Source organism: Labeo rohita, chromosome 4 (assembly GCF_022985175.1).
Source record: "Labeo rohita strain BAU-BD-2019 chromosome 4, IGBB_LRoh.1.0, whole genome shotgun sequence".
Taxonomy (NCBI): Eukaryota; Metazoa; Chordata; class Actinopteri; order Cypriniformes; family Cyprinidae; genus Labeo; species Labeo rohita.
Genome location: NC_066872.1, coordinates 35,393,875 through 35,415,424, shown reverse-complemented (window position 1 = coordinate 35,415,424; position 21,550 = coordinate 35,393,875). Strand labels below are relative to the sequence as shown.

Sequence of the window (21,550 nt, the reverse complement as noted above, 5' to 3'; positions counted from 1 at the left end):
GAATAGACACAGTCACAATATCTCTAAAGGAAGGAGGAAATGATGAGGGTTTGAAAAGTAGGTATAACTATCTGCAGTTGAAAGGCAGGATCCCATGTTCAATGCCTTAAATCCCCACAATGCATCCAAAAAACCCAGACAATGGCTGCATCTGAATGCTAAAAAATAGTTTTGAAATGGTTTTGTCAGATCGACTGTGCCTTCTCAGGCAGTTTACAAAGGTAGGAAGCTTTATAAATAGTTTTATTAAAACCAAAAGCATCTTTGTTTATCGAAAAAATATAGAAATATTAAATGAAAACTACAAAAAATAGAAATCTTCACTTTACAACTAACTGCAAAAGATTGTGATTAAGTACTACAATTACAAACTGAAATACAAGAAGATATAAAACTATATTAAATATAACAAATATAAAAAAACAATAAAGATGACAAAAGCACATAAAATCACTAAAAGTATATTCAAAATGGCTTATTTTGAATCAGCATCAAAATGACACACTAAAAGCCTACAAAATCCCACAATCCTATGTGTGCTCAGCAAGTGGTTAAAATGATAGTGTGATTGAAATAACTCAAAATTCCTATTTTATTTTTTCCTTTTCTACACGTACTGTAGTCATGTTTTTATTTTTTGGTTATGCCTAAAGCTCACTGGAATTCATTATAGATCATTTGAGATGACATTTTGGAGACCTTTATATACAAAAACACATCCCACAACAATAACACCCTGAAACTGCCTTTACTTCTGGAAGCAGCCACTGTAACCTACAGTCTGTGCCTAGCAATTAAATGTACAATTGCGATAAATGAGAGATAATATATAATTAGCCATTTCTTTTCATGCGGAACTTCAAAAATGTAATAAATAAGCACAAACCTTTTGAGTAGGAAAACTTTTCTAGCATCCTAATAAGCAACAGCTACATTATTTTCCCAGTAACCCTGTAATAAGTTACCCAGATGTGTCTCTTTAATGTCTTTGGAAATGAAACAAAGGTTAAATGTCACATATTTATATCTCAGTGATGTAGCGAATGAAGGAAGACCTAATTGTGAAGACTTGTTTCTAAATTTGTGCACAGAAAAATGCTGAAGAGGCAATTAAAGCTTTGAAAGGAAAAATGGGAGATTATAAGGTTATTTAACAAGTTTCTCACTGTATACTTTCTTACATTTACATTTATAAATCTGGCAGATGCTTGTATCCAAAGCAACTTCAGTCAATGTTTTTGTTTGCTTTAAAGGGTTAGTTCTTCCAAAAATAAAAACCCTGTCATTAATTACTCACACTCATGTTGTTCTAAACCTGTAAGACCTTTATCTTCAGAAAACAAATTAAGATATTTTTGATGAAATCCAACAGCTTTTTGATCCTACATAGACAGCAATCAATGTCCTTGCTACCTTTCTGGGCCTTGAATGTTATTTTCACTGTGGTCTACATAGGGTCAGAAAGCTCTCGGATTTCATCAAAAAATATCTTAATTTGTGTTCTAAAAATGAACAAAGGTCTTACGGCTTTGGAACGACATGAGGGTGAGTAATTAATGACAGAATTTTTATTTCTGGGTGAACTAGTCCTTTAACATGCAGAATTAAATACAATTTATACCTGGACTGAAGGTCAAGGAGCTCAAGTAAACATAGACTTATTAATTTGCATAGAAAAACTGAGAAAACAATACGTACAGCTGATGGTGATGCCCAACTCCACACCTGGCTTCTTTGGTAGCTTCACATGGAAGGTCCCACTGCTTGGAATAACCGATTCTGGAAGAGACAAGGACAGAAATACAAAAAGGTCAATTTTTAGATGCAAATCTATCCATATCTTCATTCTAGAGTTAATAATTGTTTATAGATCATTTCGAAACCAAAAAGTGGACATTCAGGTGAATGAGATATTTAGTAGAATGTCCAAGCTGTTTTTTTCCATACATTAAATATGTAAGGACCATGGTTTCCATTGCATGGAAAAGAGTTGCTTTGTTTTACATTCAAAAAAAGAATGGCAGCAGAACGTTCATTTTTTGGGTGAACCTTCTCTTTAAAGTGACTTGGAGATAGCTGTTAAAAATTCAGTCTCTCTCTCAGGCAGAGATGTAGACAATCTTTCTGACAGGAACCCAGAAAGCTCAGTCTGAGAGAGAGGGGAGAAAAAAAATCTCCATAAAATATGTCCTTCTCCTCTGGGCAGCGAGTCAGATTCAAAAGGAATGACAGACGTGTCAGAGCGCTCAAAGAAAGAAAAAGTACTGCTCTCCAGTGACCCGCCATTACACACAACGACCTCTGCTCTCAAAATGATCATGCAGTAATTCAAGCCAACTCATTTCATCCAAATCAACAAAAATGTCTTTTAAAACAACCACTTGGCCTGAACGATAAAGAATATTGAAACACGGGAAAGCTGCTATCCTTCCAGCACATCCTTTCAAAAGCAAATGTTGTTGCTCTGTGATAAAACATGTATATTTTATTGCGTTGCACAGAAAATTGACATTCTGTTTGTCGCAGAACGGAAATAAGCGAGTCTTGGAAATTATGGTACATTCATGACATGCCAAAAATATGACAAATATAATTCCCAAATTCAGTTAACAAGTTTGTTAGGGTTTGCATAACTTATATCACCATTCAAAACTTTGGGGTTGTTTTTGAAAGAAGTCTCATGCTCAGCAACAAAGCTCAATGCTTTTTGATAATTGATTAATGTAACCATTATTAGACCGATTAATCTATGATTATGCAGTCCTACTCAGCTGCATTAATTTGACTACAACACAGTAAAATATGTAATATTGTAAAATATGATTACAATTCAAAATAATGTTTTTCTATTTAAATATATTAAATAATTGTCGAAAATTTTTTTTTGCTGTCGACTGATCGTTTCAGCCCTACTCAGCTGCATTTATTTGAACAAATCACAGTAAAAACTGTAATACTGTAAAATATTATTACAATTCAAAATAACGGTTTTCTAATTAAATACATATTATATATTTGTCAACAGTTGTTTGCTGTCAACATTGCCGACTATTCCTTTCAGCCCTACTCAGCTGCATTAATTTGAACAAAACACATTAAAAACTGTAATATTGTAAAATACTATTACAATTCAAAATAATGTTTTTCCATTTAAAGATTAAATATTTGTCAACAATTTATTTTGTTGTCGAAATTGTCGACTAATCATTTCAGCCCTACTCAACTGCATTTATTTGACCAAAACACAGTAAAAATTATATTGCAAAATATTATTACAATTCAAAATAATGTTTTTCTAACTAAATGCATATTATATGTCGACATTGTCAACTGATCATTTCAGCCCTACTCATCTGCATTAATTTGAACAAAACACATTAAAAAGTAATATTGTAAAATATTATTAAAAGTCAAAATAATGTTTTTCTGTTTAAAGATTAAATATTTGTCGACAATTATTTTGTTGTCGACATTGTCGACTATTGTTTCAGCCCAGCTCAGCTACATTTATTTGACTAAAACACAGTAAAAGCTGTAATATTGTAAAATATTATTACAACTCAAAATAGTGTTTTTCTATTTATATATTACATATTTATCGACAGTTTTTTGTTTTTTGTTGTCAACATTGTCGATTAATCATTTCAGCCCTACTCAACTGCATTTATTTGACTAAAACAGTAAAAACTGTAATGTTGTAAAATATTATTACAATTCAAAATAATGTTTTTCTATTTAAAGATTAAATATTTGTAGATAGTTTTTTTTTTTGTTGTCACCTAATCATTTCAGCCATACTCAGCTGCATTTATTTGACCAAAACACAGTAAAAGCTGTAATACTGTAAAGTATTATTACAATTCAAAATAATGTTTTTCTATCTGAATATATTCTAAAGTCTAATTTATTCCTGTGATGACAAAACTAAACTTTTAGCATTATTACTCCAGTTTTCAGTGTCACATGATCCTTCAGAAATCATTCTAATATGCTTTTTGAACAGAAAGTTCAAAAAGAACAGCATTTATGTCAAATTGATTTTTTTTTCCATCGGTTAATGGACAGGAGGCGGTCTGCGTGCTAGTGCCGGAAGGCTGTGACTAGCCTTGAAGTCGTCAGAAACGCAGTTTAAAAGATTCCTGATAAGCTAAATAAAAGAAACTAATTAAATATCAAACCAAATTAAACAAGACAAAACACTAGGATGACAAGCTAATTACAGCGTGTCTCAAGGACTACAGACGCTCAACACGTCCCGGACTGTGATTACACTGCCAAAGCACAGCACGAGATGGAAAAATGAGAGAATGTGTGGTGTGGATTTTCAGATAAAAGTATATAAACAGTATTTTCATGCGGACATCCGTCCAGAAATACCACCTATAAAAACACGGGCCACTTGTCTTGTGGTACTAATCTTTTCTATGCGTCAAACAGATGCCAGATGGTTCAGTACTATGGCATAACTTTTATGAAGAAAAAAAAAAAAGAAAGAAAGAAAGAAAGAAAGAAAGAAAAAACACTAGGACAAACATGGGATGTGGCCAGATGGATCTTTCATCCCCAAACAGGTTTGCAATTGATGAATCGTTACGTGTCCCCACCTGCTACGTCAAACTCAATCTCCAGTGTGACTTTGCTGGTGATGCTGGAGTCCCTCAGCAGCTGATTGGTCTCCTCCAGCGTGCTGTCCTCAGTGGGGATGCCGTTTATTGACAGGATGCGGTCGCCGATCTGCAGGATGCCGCACCTGTGCACAGAGAGCAGATTTAGCAAACCATTCCTCTTACACTGGCCAATAGACTAGCTGTGCTGAATGCATAAAATAAAAATAATGGACTGGTCTAGAGGGAGACAAAAAGAGGTGGTGGGACCCAGGAAAATGTCTCACACTGACCAGCCAACCACTTGTATTATGCCAGCTGGCGCCGTTAAATAGACATTAGTGAGTGAATGTGACACTTCAGCCAAAAATACAAATGTCCTCTTAGCTCAAGGTCAGAGTAAAAGCACTTTTTAATAGCTGAGGGAACAAAAACTCTTTATTGAATTCCAAAATGGCTTAAAAGCCGAACAGAAGCAATATTGCTTGCTTTTTACTGCTAGAAACACCAGCAATGCTGGTCAACATAAGGCATATGCTGTGTTTTGGATGCTGGTATCCAGCGTGGGCTGCCAGCATCACAATAAACAAAAATGTAAAGCATTCAAATTTGTCATACAGTAATTAGCTTCAAAAACCAGTGGTGTTTGGTGTTTTTGGAGCTATGCTGGAGGAATAAATTTACAAAGAATAATGACTTTTATGGTACTTTCTTGTTCTTTTTAGAGCTCAACAGCCCCAGTTACAATATACTGTAGAAAGGTTCGACTGAAAACATGCATAATATTCCGAGATGAGATGGTGTATGTTTCATATGTTTATGTATTTTCATTTGGATAATGTCATAGAGTGTTTGTTCATTTGTAATGCATCTCTAAAATCTCTAAATCATGCTGAGCAACATTCAAAAATAAGGGGGAAATGTCTTTCTTGAGCTATTTATTTTATTTTATTTTATTTTAGCAATGAAAGCAGTATTCATCTGGCCAAAAAAATAAAAAAATAAATCTAAATATTATTAAAAATATTATATTTTATTATATGAAACGCCAAAATTTGACTAAATATATTTAGTAAATTAAGTAAATAAACTATTTATTTTATTTTATTTTATTTTATTTTATTTTATTTTATTTTATTTTATTTTATTTTATTTTATCAGTGAAAGCAGTATTCATCTGGCAAATAAAAAAATCTAAATATTATTAAAAATATTATATTTTATTATATGAAATAACAAAATTTGATTAAATATATTTAGTAAATTAAGTAAATAAACTTTATTCACTGAACTATTATTTCATGTTATTCTATTTTATTTTATTATTTTATTTTAGCAATGAAAGCAGCATTCATCTAGCAAAAAAAAATAAAAATTAAATATTATTACAATTATTATATTTTATTATATAAAATACCAAAATACCATATGTAAAATGTAAAAATTTAAATTAAACCACCAAAATACCATAACTCATATAACCAACCTAATCCATAGTGGTGAACTACAGCATTTGACTACCTTTATTTACTGAAATTATTTTATTTTATTTTAATTTAATTTAATTTTAGTAAATAAACATTATTCAAAATTGTATATCACTGTGGAAAAAAAGATATACAGCAGATCAATTTACAATAAAAAATGAATATATGTGTATATACATAATATTATTCTGTAAATTACTGTAACAAACCATAATTTACTATATTATATAATAGTTCACACTAACACTATTATATTTTGTATATTGCTGCAAAAAGAAAGTAAAACACCAGTCAGGTGTCTCCACAAAAGCACAAATGAATCTGTGAAATGTTTTTGCGAATCATTAAAATGACACATGATTCAATAAACAGCTCACACAGTTTGCTGTAAAGAAAAAAATAGCAATGCGGTGCACTCACCGCTAATAGTTGCCAAATGTGATTTTTTTTTAAAAGTTACATTATTTTAAAAAGCTAAATTGTCTTCCCAGTACTGAAAAACAGTAATGAAGTTGGCAGCATCACTACTCCTGTTCCCCAAATCAGATCACCAGCGTTAGAAGGTTTATGTCCATCACAGCAATTACAACTTCAGCTGGCAGCAAGTCATCCCTGTTGCTTAGGTCAGTAATTACAGTGAAGTTGGGATGTAAATCCGCCTCAGTCGACGAGTAAGTTCATCTGGATGCCAGCTGAGGCTCAGGTAATTATAGTTAAGTGCTTTGCTCTATCACGTAACGCTGTAGTCAATCATAGCCCAAGCAGGCTGGAAATCAGATTGTCATGGCCAGGCAGTTATATATCATGTACGATCATCGCATTATATCATAGATGAAGCTGTGGCTCTGCGGAGGACAAGTTCTAAGCGGTGAGAACGACGCGGTGATGTAATAACTGTGGGCTTTGGGATGTGTTCAGATAATCAAAATTAGATTTGAGATTAAATATTCAAGATTCCCAAAGGGAAGTTCACACTTCTGTGATAACGCAAACAATTAAGCCGCGCTGAGCTCTCCGATCTGAGGAGGGGTATCTGGAATATTAAAACCCAAAGTTTTAACTAGGTCAAATGAGGCACTGGAGAAGCACTAGAGATTAATAAAAATCGTGTTTGGAGATCTTACCGCTCCGCCGGGCTGTCGGGGTCTATGTAAGCGATGAGTGGAGGAGAGGAAAGGGTTTCCGTGGCAAAGACTCCTCCCTGAAGCTGGATCCCAAAGCCCATGATGGAGTCGCTGATGAGGGTCACCTCTGTTGTTTCGGTGTGGACCACCTGACCGGCCAGTCCTACGGTACTGGAAGCCAGAGACACTAGAGGAATAAAAAAACAGAGGGCGACAGGGTCACAAACAGCAGAAAGTGGAAAAAGCAACCTAATATATGGAAAAGAGCAGCTGGAACATTCTACTAAACTGCTTCTTTGTCCATCAACACAAGCACAAAGTCACACAGGTTTGATAAATCAAATTCTAGTGAAAAATCCTTTTAAATGTTTCAAACAGCTGTTCTGTATGCATCTCAGAGCAACTTTTCACAGACTAAAAGGTTGTCAGCCATGTGAGTCTTTGCAGTGACTGAGCTGGATTTGTGCCCTCACTGCAGATAAGAATTCAATATGTGCGCTAGTATCTTTGAGCCAACTAGGTTCTCTTAGAAATAAGAAAAGACACTTTGATATAAAGCTAGTGTATTATATTGCAAATCAGACTACAGGGATTTGGGGAAACTCTTTCTGTAGATGGTACGAATTATGAGGCTGTTAGAACTTCGTTATCTTATGCTTCTGGGTCTAAAATGACTATATTATATAGTGTTTATAAAAAAAAGAAAATTTTGATAGCAATTTTAATACCACTGCAAAAACTATTATGCTATGTATGTATGTATACGTACATATATGTATATATATATTAGGGCTGCACGATAAATCGCATGTCATTGTAATGTGCATCTCATCAGTAAAGCCGGTTCTGCGATTAGTAAATCTCCATCATGTGCTTTCAGATGGAGCAGCATACACAGAGCCATAGATCACCGACAAGCTACGCAACGTCGTGTTCATAATCAAATGCAATTCATCTGCGATTATGAATGCGATATTGCATAGTTTGTCAGTGATCTACAGCTCTGTGTATTAAATGCCGCTCCATCTGAAAGCATTTGATGGAGATTTACTACTCATCACAGAACCAGCTTTACTGATGAGCTGTGCATTTATCGTGCAGTTTATATATATATATAAATACTGTTGTGTGTGTGTGGGGGGGGGGTCACTGATGAAAGTGGTTTAAATGCATAAAAAGATGACATATATATGAAGTACCTCTCCCGTGTATACACCCACTTTAACTTTTCAAAAACATCAGTTATTTGTAATTTTTCTGTTATTCAAAGTGTCAAAATATCATGTGGTGCGACTGTCCAGCCATAACTGTTGTTTTGAAAACATCTTTGAAATTACCCTAAATTTATTCAGACTAATTTTCTGCACTATTTGGCATGATTTCCAAAGTGTTTTGTAATCCTGTATAAAATTGCAGTATTTATGTTTATTATAAATTTCATAGTGACCTTTCATGGGAAGCTAGCTTTTGTTTTTGTTTCGGCGGCCAGTTCTGTGCTTGTAAATTTTGACTGAATTTGAAAATATCATGTGGTGCGACCACAGCGTTTTCCATTGTAGATATGTCCCAGAATGGCAGTTTTTGTGCTATTATATTCAATTGATGGTTTATATGTATAAAATACTTTATTTTAGTATCATTTGAAATAGATTTGTATGCAATTTGGGTCTTTTTATTTATATTTGAGGTGGTTTTAAATATCAACCGTAATCAGTGTTGCCAAATCTGCTGGTTTCCTGCAGAATTGGGCAACTTTAACATTGTTGTTGGTTGTTTTTCATGTCCGCAGTTTGAAACGACCCCAAAAACCTAATGCCTTGTCCACACTAATACATTTTCGTTTGAAAACACATCTTTTTCTGTCAATTTTGGTCTTACATCCAAACTGAGATGCTGTTTTTTTTCCAAGGAAAATGCTTTTTGAAAACGCTGTTTTCGCACTGTAGTGTGGTCCGTAAATACGGTGGCTTTTGAAAATTATGAGGCATGTTTAGTCATGTGATGCACATTGTACCAATGGACATGATGTTTATAAGGGTACCTGTGCCTATGTGCTATTGACTTTGACCCTGTTGCTAAAGATATTTACTATGTACACTCTTCATATTACAGTCCTGCAAAGATGACAGAAAATTTACCCACAATTACTGTCCTGCAGCAAAACATGAGGGCAACTGCTTTTTAGATCAAACATGAGTGAGCACGACATGACGCGTCACTGAACGATAAGATATTTCCATAAATAAAATAATCCTGCCAGAAGAATTGCGTGAAAACGTATTATGTCTTACTTTAAAACTGTTGTCGCGGATTAGGCTACTTTTGGGCTAGTTTTTAGTAGCAGTTGGGCGGGTTTTGTTGTGAAAACCTGGCAACCCTGCTCTGTATCATCTCAGTAAGCTTTTATGAGGTTTTACAAGTTTAATGCTTTCCGATGTATCATTACGGATGAGAAAATTTTGGAAAACGCTTGAAAATGCTAATGCGGATGGGGAGTGTTTTAAAATGAAATCTCTGTTTTCAAATGTATCCGGATTAATGTAGACATAGCCTGATATTTATCCCCTGGAATGCAAATTTTACCAGGGGAACCCTGCCAAAAATGTGTATTTTACGCCGCTGGCAACCTTGACTGTAATATAAGCAATATTGTCTTATTAAACTAAATGTTTTTTAAACTAAAAAACCTTCACAAGTTTCTCTTTTCTATGTCTATTAGAGAAACAAGCAAATCTGTGAAAACAGATAAACCCTGTTGTTTTCACCGTGCTGATTGAGAGCGTTTAAATCAGCTTAGCGAAAAGCAGACAGGCACATAAGCATAACCAATGTGATTTATACACCGCGCTGCACCCCATTTACAATTGTCTATATCAATAAAGTCTCATGGGATACATCTCAATTGCAAAGCCACACATTGCAACCAGGCTGCAAAAAGACTCAATTTTGCCCATGCTTTCTGACGACCACTTCTAGAGATGTTTGTTCGCACTGTGTGCTTTCAAAGAGGCAAGTGAAAATGCGCTCAGACACACGAGCGCCCGTCACACCCTTGGCTGACCAAGCTTAAACCGTCATCCCAAGCACCAGGGAGCACAGATGGCAGCCAAGAGGTCTCTTTTCCCTATAGACACGTACGGAAATCTGCCTCCGGGTTATCGACCGGCGCCAAACCAGGCCTGCCGCATTTTTAAAGAGCCTGTTATACTCGCCGGATCGCTCTTGTGTGACTTGAGAGTCTTTCCGAGATTGATGATCCTGCTCACGGGCTAGATTTACCGCACCAGACACCTTTATTGTTTTAAATGCGGTGACCTTTCCTTTTTTATTGGGCGTGAGGGATGAGAAAGGGAGGTTAAGGTGACGCAGATGAGGACGGAACGCCTTTTGGATGTCGAAACGCTTTCAGGGACGGGTCTGCGACGCACATCGATCAACATTCGTTTGGGACTCCTCTTGTCTGAAGCTCTGAGAATGACACTGACTGGTCTTTTCGGAACGGCTCAGGGGCCGCAGACTGCGATTTGACCCGACAGGGCTTTGCATGCTTCGGAGTCTTGCTTCGTGAGGCGATTCGGTTAAGTGGTGTCTTCGCTTTGTGGTAGACTTCAAAGGCTCTGACAGACAAGGAAGCACCTGAGGGGTCATCGTCGACATCTCAAAGAATCGCCAGCCGACTTACTCTCTCTCTAGCTCGTTCGTTTCCTCCTCCTTCTTCCTGCAAGAAATCTTTATTTCTGCTTCCCACAGACTAGTGAGTCAGCTATAACTCAAAATCCTTAGAATGAGTCAGAAGAGTTTTGAAATCTCTTTTCTTCAGCAGAGAACAGATTTTGGCGGTTCTGGTAAAATTGAAAAACGCACCTTTGATCTCGGGGCCCATGAGCTGCGTCATTGTTTCGGGCGCCAGGATCTGTTTTAAGCTCTCTCTTTCTATATATAAATGCACAATGCTGTTCAAATGTTATTTGAAAGATATTTTTAAAGAAATTACTGTGTTTATTCAGCAAGGAAGCATTAAAGTGATTAAACATTTGTTAGTAGTAGTAGTAGTAGTAGTAGTAGTAGTATTGTGTTAGTAGTATATTTCCTAAACCAATGACTAACAAATATATACATTTTTGAGGTTCAAACACAACATTTGAGAAAGATATGGAATATTAAGGAATTAAAATAATTTTATACAAAAAAATAATAAATTATTTGAACTCCTTTGTGCATTCTAGGATACAAATCATGCTTATCTGACAAGTCTGCATGAACAGTTTTCAAGGTGTGTTGAAGCTTGATCTGCGTCTTGCTCTCAACACCGTCCTTTAATATAATCATCTTTTCCTCTAGCAGAACGTATTAGCACCTCAACTGACAACCGCGTAGGAATCATAAACGAGGACTGTAGGCATTAGCCAACAATTAAATTATGCTAATATTCTCCTGGTGAGAAGACACGGTGCTAGTTTCGGTCACAGTACATTAAACGCAGAGCGGTTTGTTCCGGACCACAGAAAATGCAGAGGGGAACTTTAAAATTAGCATGACACCACCTCCAACAGAGGTAAACAAGATTAAGAAAAGACATCAGTGAAGGCTTTTTAGAGTATCCCCAGCAGGGGAAGAGGAGACAACAGACTGAATTGTGTTTGTGGGGCGTATGGACAAGATGGATAGTTTTCCCTCACATTCACTGCTTCATTGATGCTGTGTTTGATCTTGCAGTAGACATTTTCTACAAATGGGGAACAAAAGTCTTCAAAAAAGCCCTTTACATCAAACAGTTAGTGATAGGAGGTGCTTAACCTTTAAAAATATTGAATGTGCATATTAGGAGGTCAAACTAATTATTATAGTTTCAGCTTTATATTCATTTTTTGTACATTTTTAGCCTTAAAAAGAGAATCAGGACAGAGCAAAATATGTGATCTATTAATTTTAAAAAAAGAAATGAAAGTGGGCAAAATGGACATTAATATTAATTATTAAATATTAGATTTACTTATATTTATATTGAAAAAGTCAGTAGGTTTAAACCCAGATTTTTTAAAAATTAATCAGGATGGAACTAAATGGACAAAATGAACAATTATAATACTACTAATTATTAAATATTATATTGTCCTGTCATCTAGTCAGTAATTAATTAATTAATAAAACAAGTGGACAAAAAACTAAATGGACAAAATAAACAATAACAATAAAAAACATTATTACTCCTAGTAAGTAAATATATAAATAGCAAATAAATATAAAAATATATATAAAAATATATAATAGCATTGTTAAATATATAGAAATATGTGAAAATACATAATTGTTGCATAAAGTTGAATTATTGTATTTTCAGTTTTATAGCCGTTTTTTTTTTTTTTTTTGTACATTTCTAGCAATAAAAAGTCAGGACAGAACTAAATACATGATTATTCATTTTACATGAAAAAATGGCAAAATGGACATTAATATTATTCATTATTAAATATTAGATGTATTTTACTTTTGGAAGTCAAAAAACCCTGATTTAAAATAATAATAATAATAATAATAATAATAATAACCATGGTGGAACTAAATGGACAAAAGTAACAATCAAAATACTATTAATTATTAAATATAATATGATCTAGTAGTATTACATTAAAAAGTACAAATAGTTTTAAACCCTGATTTAAAAAAAAAAAAAAAAATCTAGTAATAAAAATTAACCAGGATTAATAGACCGAACTAACAGACAATAAATAAAATATAAAATAAAATAAAATAAATAAGTAAAATAAAAATACCATTAATTCTAAATAAATTAAAAATAACTAAATATATATCGTTGTTATTTTCTATTGTTGAATAAAGTTTTTCGTTTTTTTACCCAGTTTTTGTACATTTCTAGCAATAAAAAAAGAATCAGGACACAACAAAATATGTGATCTATTCATTTTACTAAATGTACAAAATGAACAATCAATTTAAAACAAAAAAAGCCATTAATTCTACCTATTAAGTAAGTAAGTAACTTAATAAATAAATACGATTAATATATCGACTGATAGAAAATATATAATATATATAATAGTCAAGGTACAGTTTGCTGAAACAAAATCCTAATTTTAAAGGAATTTTAAAATATTTGATGTGTTTAAAACTAGCTGCTTCTCATGCTAGGCTAATTTTATGTCAGATAATTGTTTATTTAGCACATCTAATCGGTCTCACAATAAAATATATGAAATTTGTCTCTCTAATGCTTTACAAAAAGTAACAAGACACTGAAATCCACTAGCAAAAAGCGCATTGGAAAATGGCAGCAGTTTTGTGACCTTCTGTGTTATCGCTCAGTGTGAAGAGATGGCTGGGCATCACATCCAGACGTGTCATTGCTGTCTGATGGGTGACTTTGCAGCATGTATCTCTCTCCCTCCCTCTATCTCTCTCTCGCTCAGTCTCAGATGTGTTGAACAGTGTCTGTGAGCTTTATTCTGTCCCTGTGAGCCAGTGACAATAAAGGCCTCAGGAGGGACTTTTAACAAACCAGTGCCACTTTATATGCTAGAAGACGTCATTCATGCAAAGGCTGGGAATGCTGAATCAGCAGCACAGAATGCAGTGAACCTGTCCTCACTCATTTGCCTTTGCGCTATAGGCTGTCAGAACAAATCCTGGGCAATTGGACTCCTTGATTCGGCTGCCACAGCCTCTGTTCAGAGCTCGACGGACAGTGAAATCAAGGTGCTATGCAAATAGGGCTCATTTGGAGCATCAATGAAGTTAATCAAGCTTTAATTAAGCTTTCAATTTGGGCCAGTGAGGCAATGAACAATTTGCTGCTCTCTGAGCTTCACAGGAGTGGGTTGAAACAAGGTGATTGCTGATAAGCTGCTAATATTCATTAGCATTTTTGGGCAATTATCAATTTAAATGATGCAATTTCAAGCGTTTCAGCAAAAGGTCATGAAAAACATGATCTTAAAGTGTCCAATTTTTTTTATTTTAGTTTAAGTATTTTATTTGCTCTTTTAATTTTTATTTCAAATAAAATTTGAAAGACCAACAAACTAAGACCAGCAAACCTGCGCCGGTCTAAGATGTTTTTTTTTTTTTTTTTAAAGAATACAAACTGCATGTTACAAAACTGTCTATGTCTGTTGCATTTGCCTTTTTGCCGGCAAATATTGTCTATTATGACATATCATGCTGCTCTGACCAAGCATGCTTCTTGAGTTAGAGTAAAATCATAGCTGAGGAAAGGCTCAATACAACTATTACAGACCCATTATGAAATCATTTTTCTAAACAAACGACGTCTATGAGGGGCCATGCACATGCTCGTGGCAGTAAAACTGGAAATAAATTTGTGTAATAGATGAGATGCTCTGTGTCGGTGCGGCAGGTGTATTTTGCCAAACACAAGCAGAGAGCAACGCGGCAGGAGAAGCCATTACCCGTGATGTTCAGAACAAATGCAGCCAAGTCATAGTAAATTAAACACTTAAAAGTCAGATAAAAAATGGGCAGTTAAATTATCCAAAGTATTTTGCCATTTTAAAGGGCTGTCTCAAATCCCAGTTTAATGAGACAACTAAGCAAGCCATTTGTTAGGGGATTTTGCATCTGCGGCGCTATCAAAACCTTGCTGTTTGTGTTCGAACAAAGCGAAATGCCAACTTCTGGCTCAACCACTGACATAACTTCACAACAACAGAGACAAGGCTTTAGAAGTGCTTTGGAAACCTGTCTGGAAATAATCATTATTCTAATGGTGCCACCAGTGTTATTTTTAGGGATGTGCTTGAATAGTGAATCCGTATTCAGTAGTCTGTTACATTACAGTGCATAAAAGAAAGAAGAAGGGTCTTATCTAGTGAAACGATCAGTTATTTTCACCAAAATAATACAGTTTATTTACTTTTTAATGTCAAACGCTCGTCTTACTCTGCCTGGACTGTTTGTGTTCCGTTCGTGACAGTTAGGGTATGTCGACCAAGATCCCATCTCATGTTCTTCCTCAACTTCAAAATCGTCCTATATCGCTGTTTTACCTTTTTTGTTAAGGGTGTTTGATTTTCTTTGCATGTTCACTTTGCAAAGACTGGGTTGTTACTTCTGCAGCGACGTAGGATGATTTTGAAATGATTTTTGAAGTTTTTCAACATACCCTAACTGTCTTGAAACAGAATACACAGAGTTCAGGGAGAGCAAGGCAAAATGAGCGTTTGAGATTAAAAAGTATTTAAAATGTATTATTTTTATGAAAATAACCGATCGTTTCGCTAGACCCTTCTTCCTCACCTGGGAGCATTTACAACTGTATTTGGGATTGTTTGAAGCCGCATTTAAACTGCATTTTGGAAGTTCAAAATCGGGGGGCACCATATCAGTCCATTATATGGAGAAAAATGCTGAAATGTTTTCCTCAAAAAACAAATTCTTTACGACTGAAGAAAGAAAGACATGAACATCTTGGATGACAAGGGGGTCAGTACATTATATGTGAATCTTTGTTTTGGAAGTGGACTTCTCCTTTAACACATAAACAGAGTAAGAAGCAGTGTTGGGCACATTTAAAAAAGTAATTAGTTATAGTTGCTAGTTACTTCTTATAAATAGTAACTAAATTACATTATTATAAAAGTAACTAATTACCAGGGAAAGTAACTATTGTGTTACTTAAAAAAAAATTCAAATTAAATATGACAAATAACTTGGATGCCCCAATATATGGTAAACGAATAAAACTTTGTACACTAATTTCTACACTATTTTAATGTTGCTGTGGGACAATGTGAGAGACACCTTCCAGGGCCTAAATATCATTTACAGTGCTAGTTTCATTAAACGCTATTGGTAATGACGGAACTTGCGACCTGAGTTGCTTTTGGGAAACGCAGCCCTGATTGGTTGGGTTGAATGACAGAACACACTTAACACCCCAAACAAAAAGAATTTGTTAATCTTAAAGCAGTGCTGTGCAGACCGTTCAGTGTATGACACCAAAGTACCCATTCACCGATCTGTTTGCTTACTGTCACTTTAAGTCAAATACACCTAATGCCATCTGCTTGACTAAGCTCCCTCATAAAAGGCACTTAACATCCTCATGCTCCATGTTTCCCCTGTGCTCATTTTATTTTGGATACACCGCTTGTTCCCTTCATGAAATCATGTTGCATAGCGTCACATCTTGTCATTACTTCCTGTTTTTGATTTGTTTTTATAAGTATTTGGTGCTTGTTGCGTTCAAATTTCATTCGAACCACACCAGAGTTCGTTTGGAGGTGGACCGAGACCCATCTTTTTTAGCGGTCTCGGTCTGCTTGTTTGGTGCGCACCAGGGTTGGATGGCAGCGATTACAATCACACCAGAGTTTGTTTTAATCGAACCAAACATGACAAGTCTGAACACAGCCTTAAATGGCTGGTTAGCATTCACTAGAGCATTTCGCAGCGTGCTGTCAGTTCCTCTGAAACCCTCTACCTCCCCAGCTCCACCTGTATAGATCTGCTACAGGTTATTATATATGCTTTTTGTGCAGCATATATAACAACGTATGTATGTCTTAGATACTTACAGCACTGTATTTGTGTATGTACTGGCAATAGCAAGTTCCTGTATGTGCTTTGCAGCAGCAGCAATAATCTACAACAGCAGCAGCAGCAGCAATTCAGCAGTGTAGCAAATCTATTCCGACAAGACCAAATACATTAAGGGGCCATTCACACAGAACGCGTCTTTGTGTCTAAAAACGCAAACCTAAAACCTAATTCAGGGTGTCCGAACACAGCCACTATGAGCAGCGCCTCTGCCATGTTGCCGTCAAACAAAACAGTTGTCATGCCAACTTGCTACCTTAAACAGAAGCTTGCAATGCTTGTCCCACCTCTGAGTTCTTCTGATTGGTCCACTGCTTTGGAACTGATGAGTGGCGCTGCATGTAAAAGTTTCAATTCTTTTAACTTGACATGTTGTCTTAAAAATGCAGTGCTCATCTGAGAGGCGCTGCAAAAGATGCGAGCGTAACGTCATGCATGTCCGTCAAGCACGTTTACATAGAAAAACAATGGAAAAGAAAAGCATTGGAATGGAAAAACGTGTTCTGTGTAAATGCCCCCTAACACTGTCATGTCCATTACCATGCTAAAATCTGAGAGTTGTCATGATAGAAGATGTTCCTCTAACATCTACAGTAAATAACCAAGCCGCTACAAATGCAACGAAAAACAAACTCAAAAACAAGTTGGTTACTGAAAGTTAGCATATAGGCGGTCAGCGATGTGGGCAGCTGATTAACCATTTTTCCAGTGCCAGCGTTTGTTTATTGGTCCTGTTGACGAAGCCCGCAGATAACAGCCCTGCTCGGTATGAAAGCGTGGTCGGGTAATTATCTATCGGCAGAGGCGGCGACGGCGACGCCGCTCGGCTGAAGGATATGAAATATCTTTCAGGATCTAATTACTGGGTAGCCAGAGGTGTAATTTCCCTCTTTCGCTTGGCGGATATGGGAAGGGAATGCTGAATGTGTTCACTTCAGGTAAGTGCTATCACACTCGCTGATCTTATTCAGATTCGGAGCCCAGCCGTGGAGAGGAAGGGCAGGAAGGATAGGAACCATGTGCGAGAGGTCTGAATGTACAGATAAAGACAGACTATCAGGAAGAATAATAGACATATGGCCTTTCTTTAATACGAAGTGACCTCGTCACATTTATGTTGGAGTTTTATTGCTTTTGGCCCTTTCAGCGGCTTGACCAAGCTTCTCTTTGCACAATTGCATGCGCTTAGCATAATGTGGCATTTATAAAGGTTTGTTTCTGAATTACCGTGGGCGGTACTTTCAACCTCCTGACTTCTGTTTTGCAAAAAGAATGGCAAAGGCAGCTATAAAAATTCGAAAGCTAATATTAAAGTCAAGACAAGTCCCTGGCCAGAGCCTGCATGGAGGTGCTGATACATTAGAGAAGTTTTACAGGAAATCAATAACCAAGCCTTTTTCTGTTTACTTCAGCCGTTCTGATAAAAACGAATGGTTTTAGAAAATGAATCAAAGGGGAACTAGGCAAAGACTGATGGTAAATCTGTTATATAGAGGATAAAAACCTACATAGAACATCTAATTATTCAATGTATTATACAGAGTCATAAAGAAGGTCTTTGGCTCGCTTTGTGGCATTTGTAAGATGGCACGTCAAGGTAAAAATAGTACTTTCAAGACTCAGCTCCATTCAGTTGCATTCCATAGAGCTATTCGAAAAGAATGCATCTAACTGCATGTGAAAGCTTTCAAGCTTCAAAAAGGATGCGGAAACACCATAAAAGCATCATTGAAGTGGTCCATACAATGGACCGTGTGTGGAACAAATCGAATTTAAGTAGCTTTTCACTGCAAAGAAAAGCTATTTTGAGTCAGGCTTGAATGATCCGATTTATAAAACTGAATGATTCTCTCTTAAATTGATTCGTTTCTCAAAATGACTCAGCAATTAACTCCTCACTGGAGGTGAAGATCAGTGAATAATGAGTTAAAGGGATAGTTCACCCAGAAATGAAAATCAATTACTGCCATTTATTACTGCTGACTATTTTACTGTCCTTACTACCTCTCTGGACCTTGAACGTGTCAGTTGTGTTGCAGTCTGTGCCAGGTCAGAAAGCTCTCGGATTTCATCAAAAATATCTTATTTTGTGTTCCAAAGGTCTTACAGGTTTGGAACGACATGAGGGTGAGTAATTAATGACAGAATTTTCATTTTTGGGTGAACTATCTCTTTAAGAATGAGGCTTCTTTCTGAATTGTGTGGAATGTTTTGACCATCCGTATCTGATTTGATATCATAACATTCAACGTGACTGTAGAAAACATACTTGAGCTCTTGTAGTCTTTCTTCTTCAGTTTGCGTCTCATCATTGTGCCGCGAGGACTTGTGGGATACATGGTGCGTGGCAGCGTGTTCATGTTGAGTGAGCTCAGACTGTAGGCACTCATGGAGGTGGGAGAAAAGGATGAACCCAGAGCTGTGTAGGAAAAAGAGAGCAAAATGTTTTAGCAAAACACTCACTATCAACTCATTTCAAAACCTCATACATTTAGTATATATAGTACTTTTTTTTTTACAATTTTTTTCTCTTTTAAAACAACAAATCCTTTCTTTCTTTCTTTCTTTCTTTCTTTCTTTCTATTTCTTTCTTCAGTAGAAAAGAAATTAAGGTTTTTGAGGAAAACATTTCAGGATTTTTCTCCATATAGTGGACTTCACTAGGGATCGATGGGTTGAAGGTCCAGATTGTGGTTTCAATGCAGCTTCAAAGGGCTCTACATGTTCCCACCTGAGGAATAAGGGTCTTACCTAGCGAAACGATCGCCTATTTTCGAAAAAAATAAAAATGTATATACTTTTTAACCCCATCTTGCACTATCTTGACTTCACACGTGACATAGGATGTGTGTGTTTACAAAGTAAACCTGCAAAGAAAGTCAAACGCCCTTTACCAAAAAAGGTAAAACAACGATTTCTGATAATTTTGAAGTCAGAGGAGTAAATGAGATAGAGGATTTCGCAGTATCCCTCCTTTTTCGGTTAAGTCGTAGTAGTACATTGCAGAGCTAGTGCAAGATGAGCATTTGTGGTTGAACAGTATCTAAAAATGTTTATTTTTAGAAAATGACTGATCGTTTCACAAGATAAGACCCTTATTCCTCAGCTGGGATCGTGTAGAGCTCTTTGAAGTTGCACTGAAACTGCAGTTTGGACCTTCAACACATTGATCCCCATTGAAGTCCACTATATGGAGAAAAATCCTGGAATGTTTTCCTCAAAAACCTTAATTTCTTTTTGACTGAAAAAAGAAAGGCATGAACTTCTTGGATGACATGGGGGTGAGAAAATTATCAGAAAAATTATAACTCTGCAGTGAACTAGACCTTTAATGACAGCAGCACTGGAGCTGCATGTTTATGATCTCCAGCATGATTTGAGAGCCAAAGAACATTGCAAGTTTCATTGGAAGAACAACATCTGACAGTCTACGATCAATCTCACAAATTTGCTAAAATTGGTGACTTGGAACCTATTAATTTTATGTTTTGAACATGTTTAGATCCCATATTTTCAACTGAACTCCTGAAGCCCACTGTATCTTGATGTTTTCTATCAACTGGTGCTGGAAACGGGAGCCACAGTTTGTCACCAGTCGAAAAAATCCACAAAACAACTCATTAAAGTGCTACAGACTGCGCCCTTGTCTTTGACACAGTGTGAACGGTGGTAAATCTTCATCAAAGCACATCTCTAAAAATACTCCCTGATGCCTAAAAGCCACTTCTTATCACAGAAGCTAAGAACCAAATCAGAGTTCGTACTGATCAGATAAAGAGCTTCAAAGCCATTTTTAGCACTCACAAGAAAAAAAAACTAGTTGGCAGAATATTACTACTCTAAAAAAATATGTTTTATTTGGCTGGGACATTGGTGATGCTAAAAACATGGCAGGATTAGAGCAGATTACGGTCTTATTTTTGCTTTGGAGTTTGAAACAGTTTGTCTGCTCTTGGCTCATGAGAGGACATTCTGCTTCTCTCTCTCTCTCTCTCTCTCTCTCTCTCTCTCTTTTTCTCTGTTTTTTTTTTAAAAGCCATTAAACCATGTACAGCTTTAAGAGCCATAATGAGGTCTTCTGGTCTACATGTGTATTGTATAGGATGAGCTCTTCGTAATCCAAACATTGAGGAGTTAATGTCCAGAAAATGCAGCCTAATTTGTCTTTAGGGAAAAAGAAAACAGCGGCTTAAGTAATACAACTCTCAGGGGAGTTTTGCTCTTTCACGCGAATCAAGGACACATCTTCCAAAAGCCTTTGAACTCTTATAACCAAGGGGGATATATAATCCAGGAATAAAAAAAGAGACTGACTAAAAAGTATTGATGGAATGACAGTAAATTATGTGAAGCCACCAGCCCTGAAGTGCCCGCAGCATCTTTACGACCCTCCCGAATGGAGGGAATCTGAGACAAGACTGTGAAGGTGAGAAAAGGTGCCGCAAGCGATTTTAGCAGTGTTGCTAACTTCAAAATTCAATCATATGTGTTATATAAGTGAAAAGCAGTTCAGTCGCATGAGGTTTAAAGGTCGCTGTACCAGGTGGTTTTAAACTGGAGTCAGCAAGGGGATGCTTAGGGGTCTGCAAAAACATATTTTTTAAGGGTTGTCAAACCTTGTTAAAAATAATAAAAATGTATGTATGTATGCGTATATATATATATATATATATATATATATATACGCACACACACACACACACACACACATATACATACATATTTATTATTTTTTAACAAGATTTGTTAATTGCTTTCT

The 21,550-nt window shown here is 35.9% G+C and overlaps 1 protein-coding gene across 10 annotated transcripts in view; it reads right to left on the bottom strand.

The window, feature by feature from the left end:
- The window catches only part of grip1 (glutamate receptor interacting protein 1), a 294,443-nt gene that overhangs the window by 38,678 nt on the left and 234,215 nt on the right, over positions 1-21,550 (bottom strand). For all 10 annotated transcript variants that reach the window (XM_051107533.1, XM_051107527.1, XM_051107530.1 and 7 more), the window contains exons 11-14: positions 19,061-19,210; positions 7,216-7,402; positions 4,605-4,750; positions 1,699-1,779 (exon numbers count right to left, since the gene is read on the bottom strand). In XM_051107533.1, coding sequence (XP_050963490.1) covers positions 1,699-1,779; positions 4,605-4,750; positions 7,216-7,402; positions 19,061-19,210 — 564 coding nt within the window. The remainder of the gene's footprint in view (positions 1-1,698; positions 1,780-4,604; positions 4,751-7,215; positions 7,403-19,060; positions 19,211-21,550) is intronic.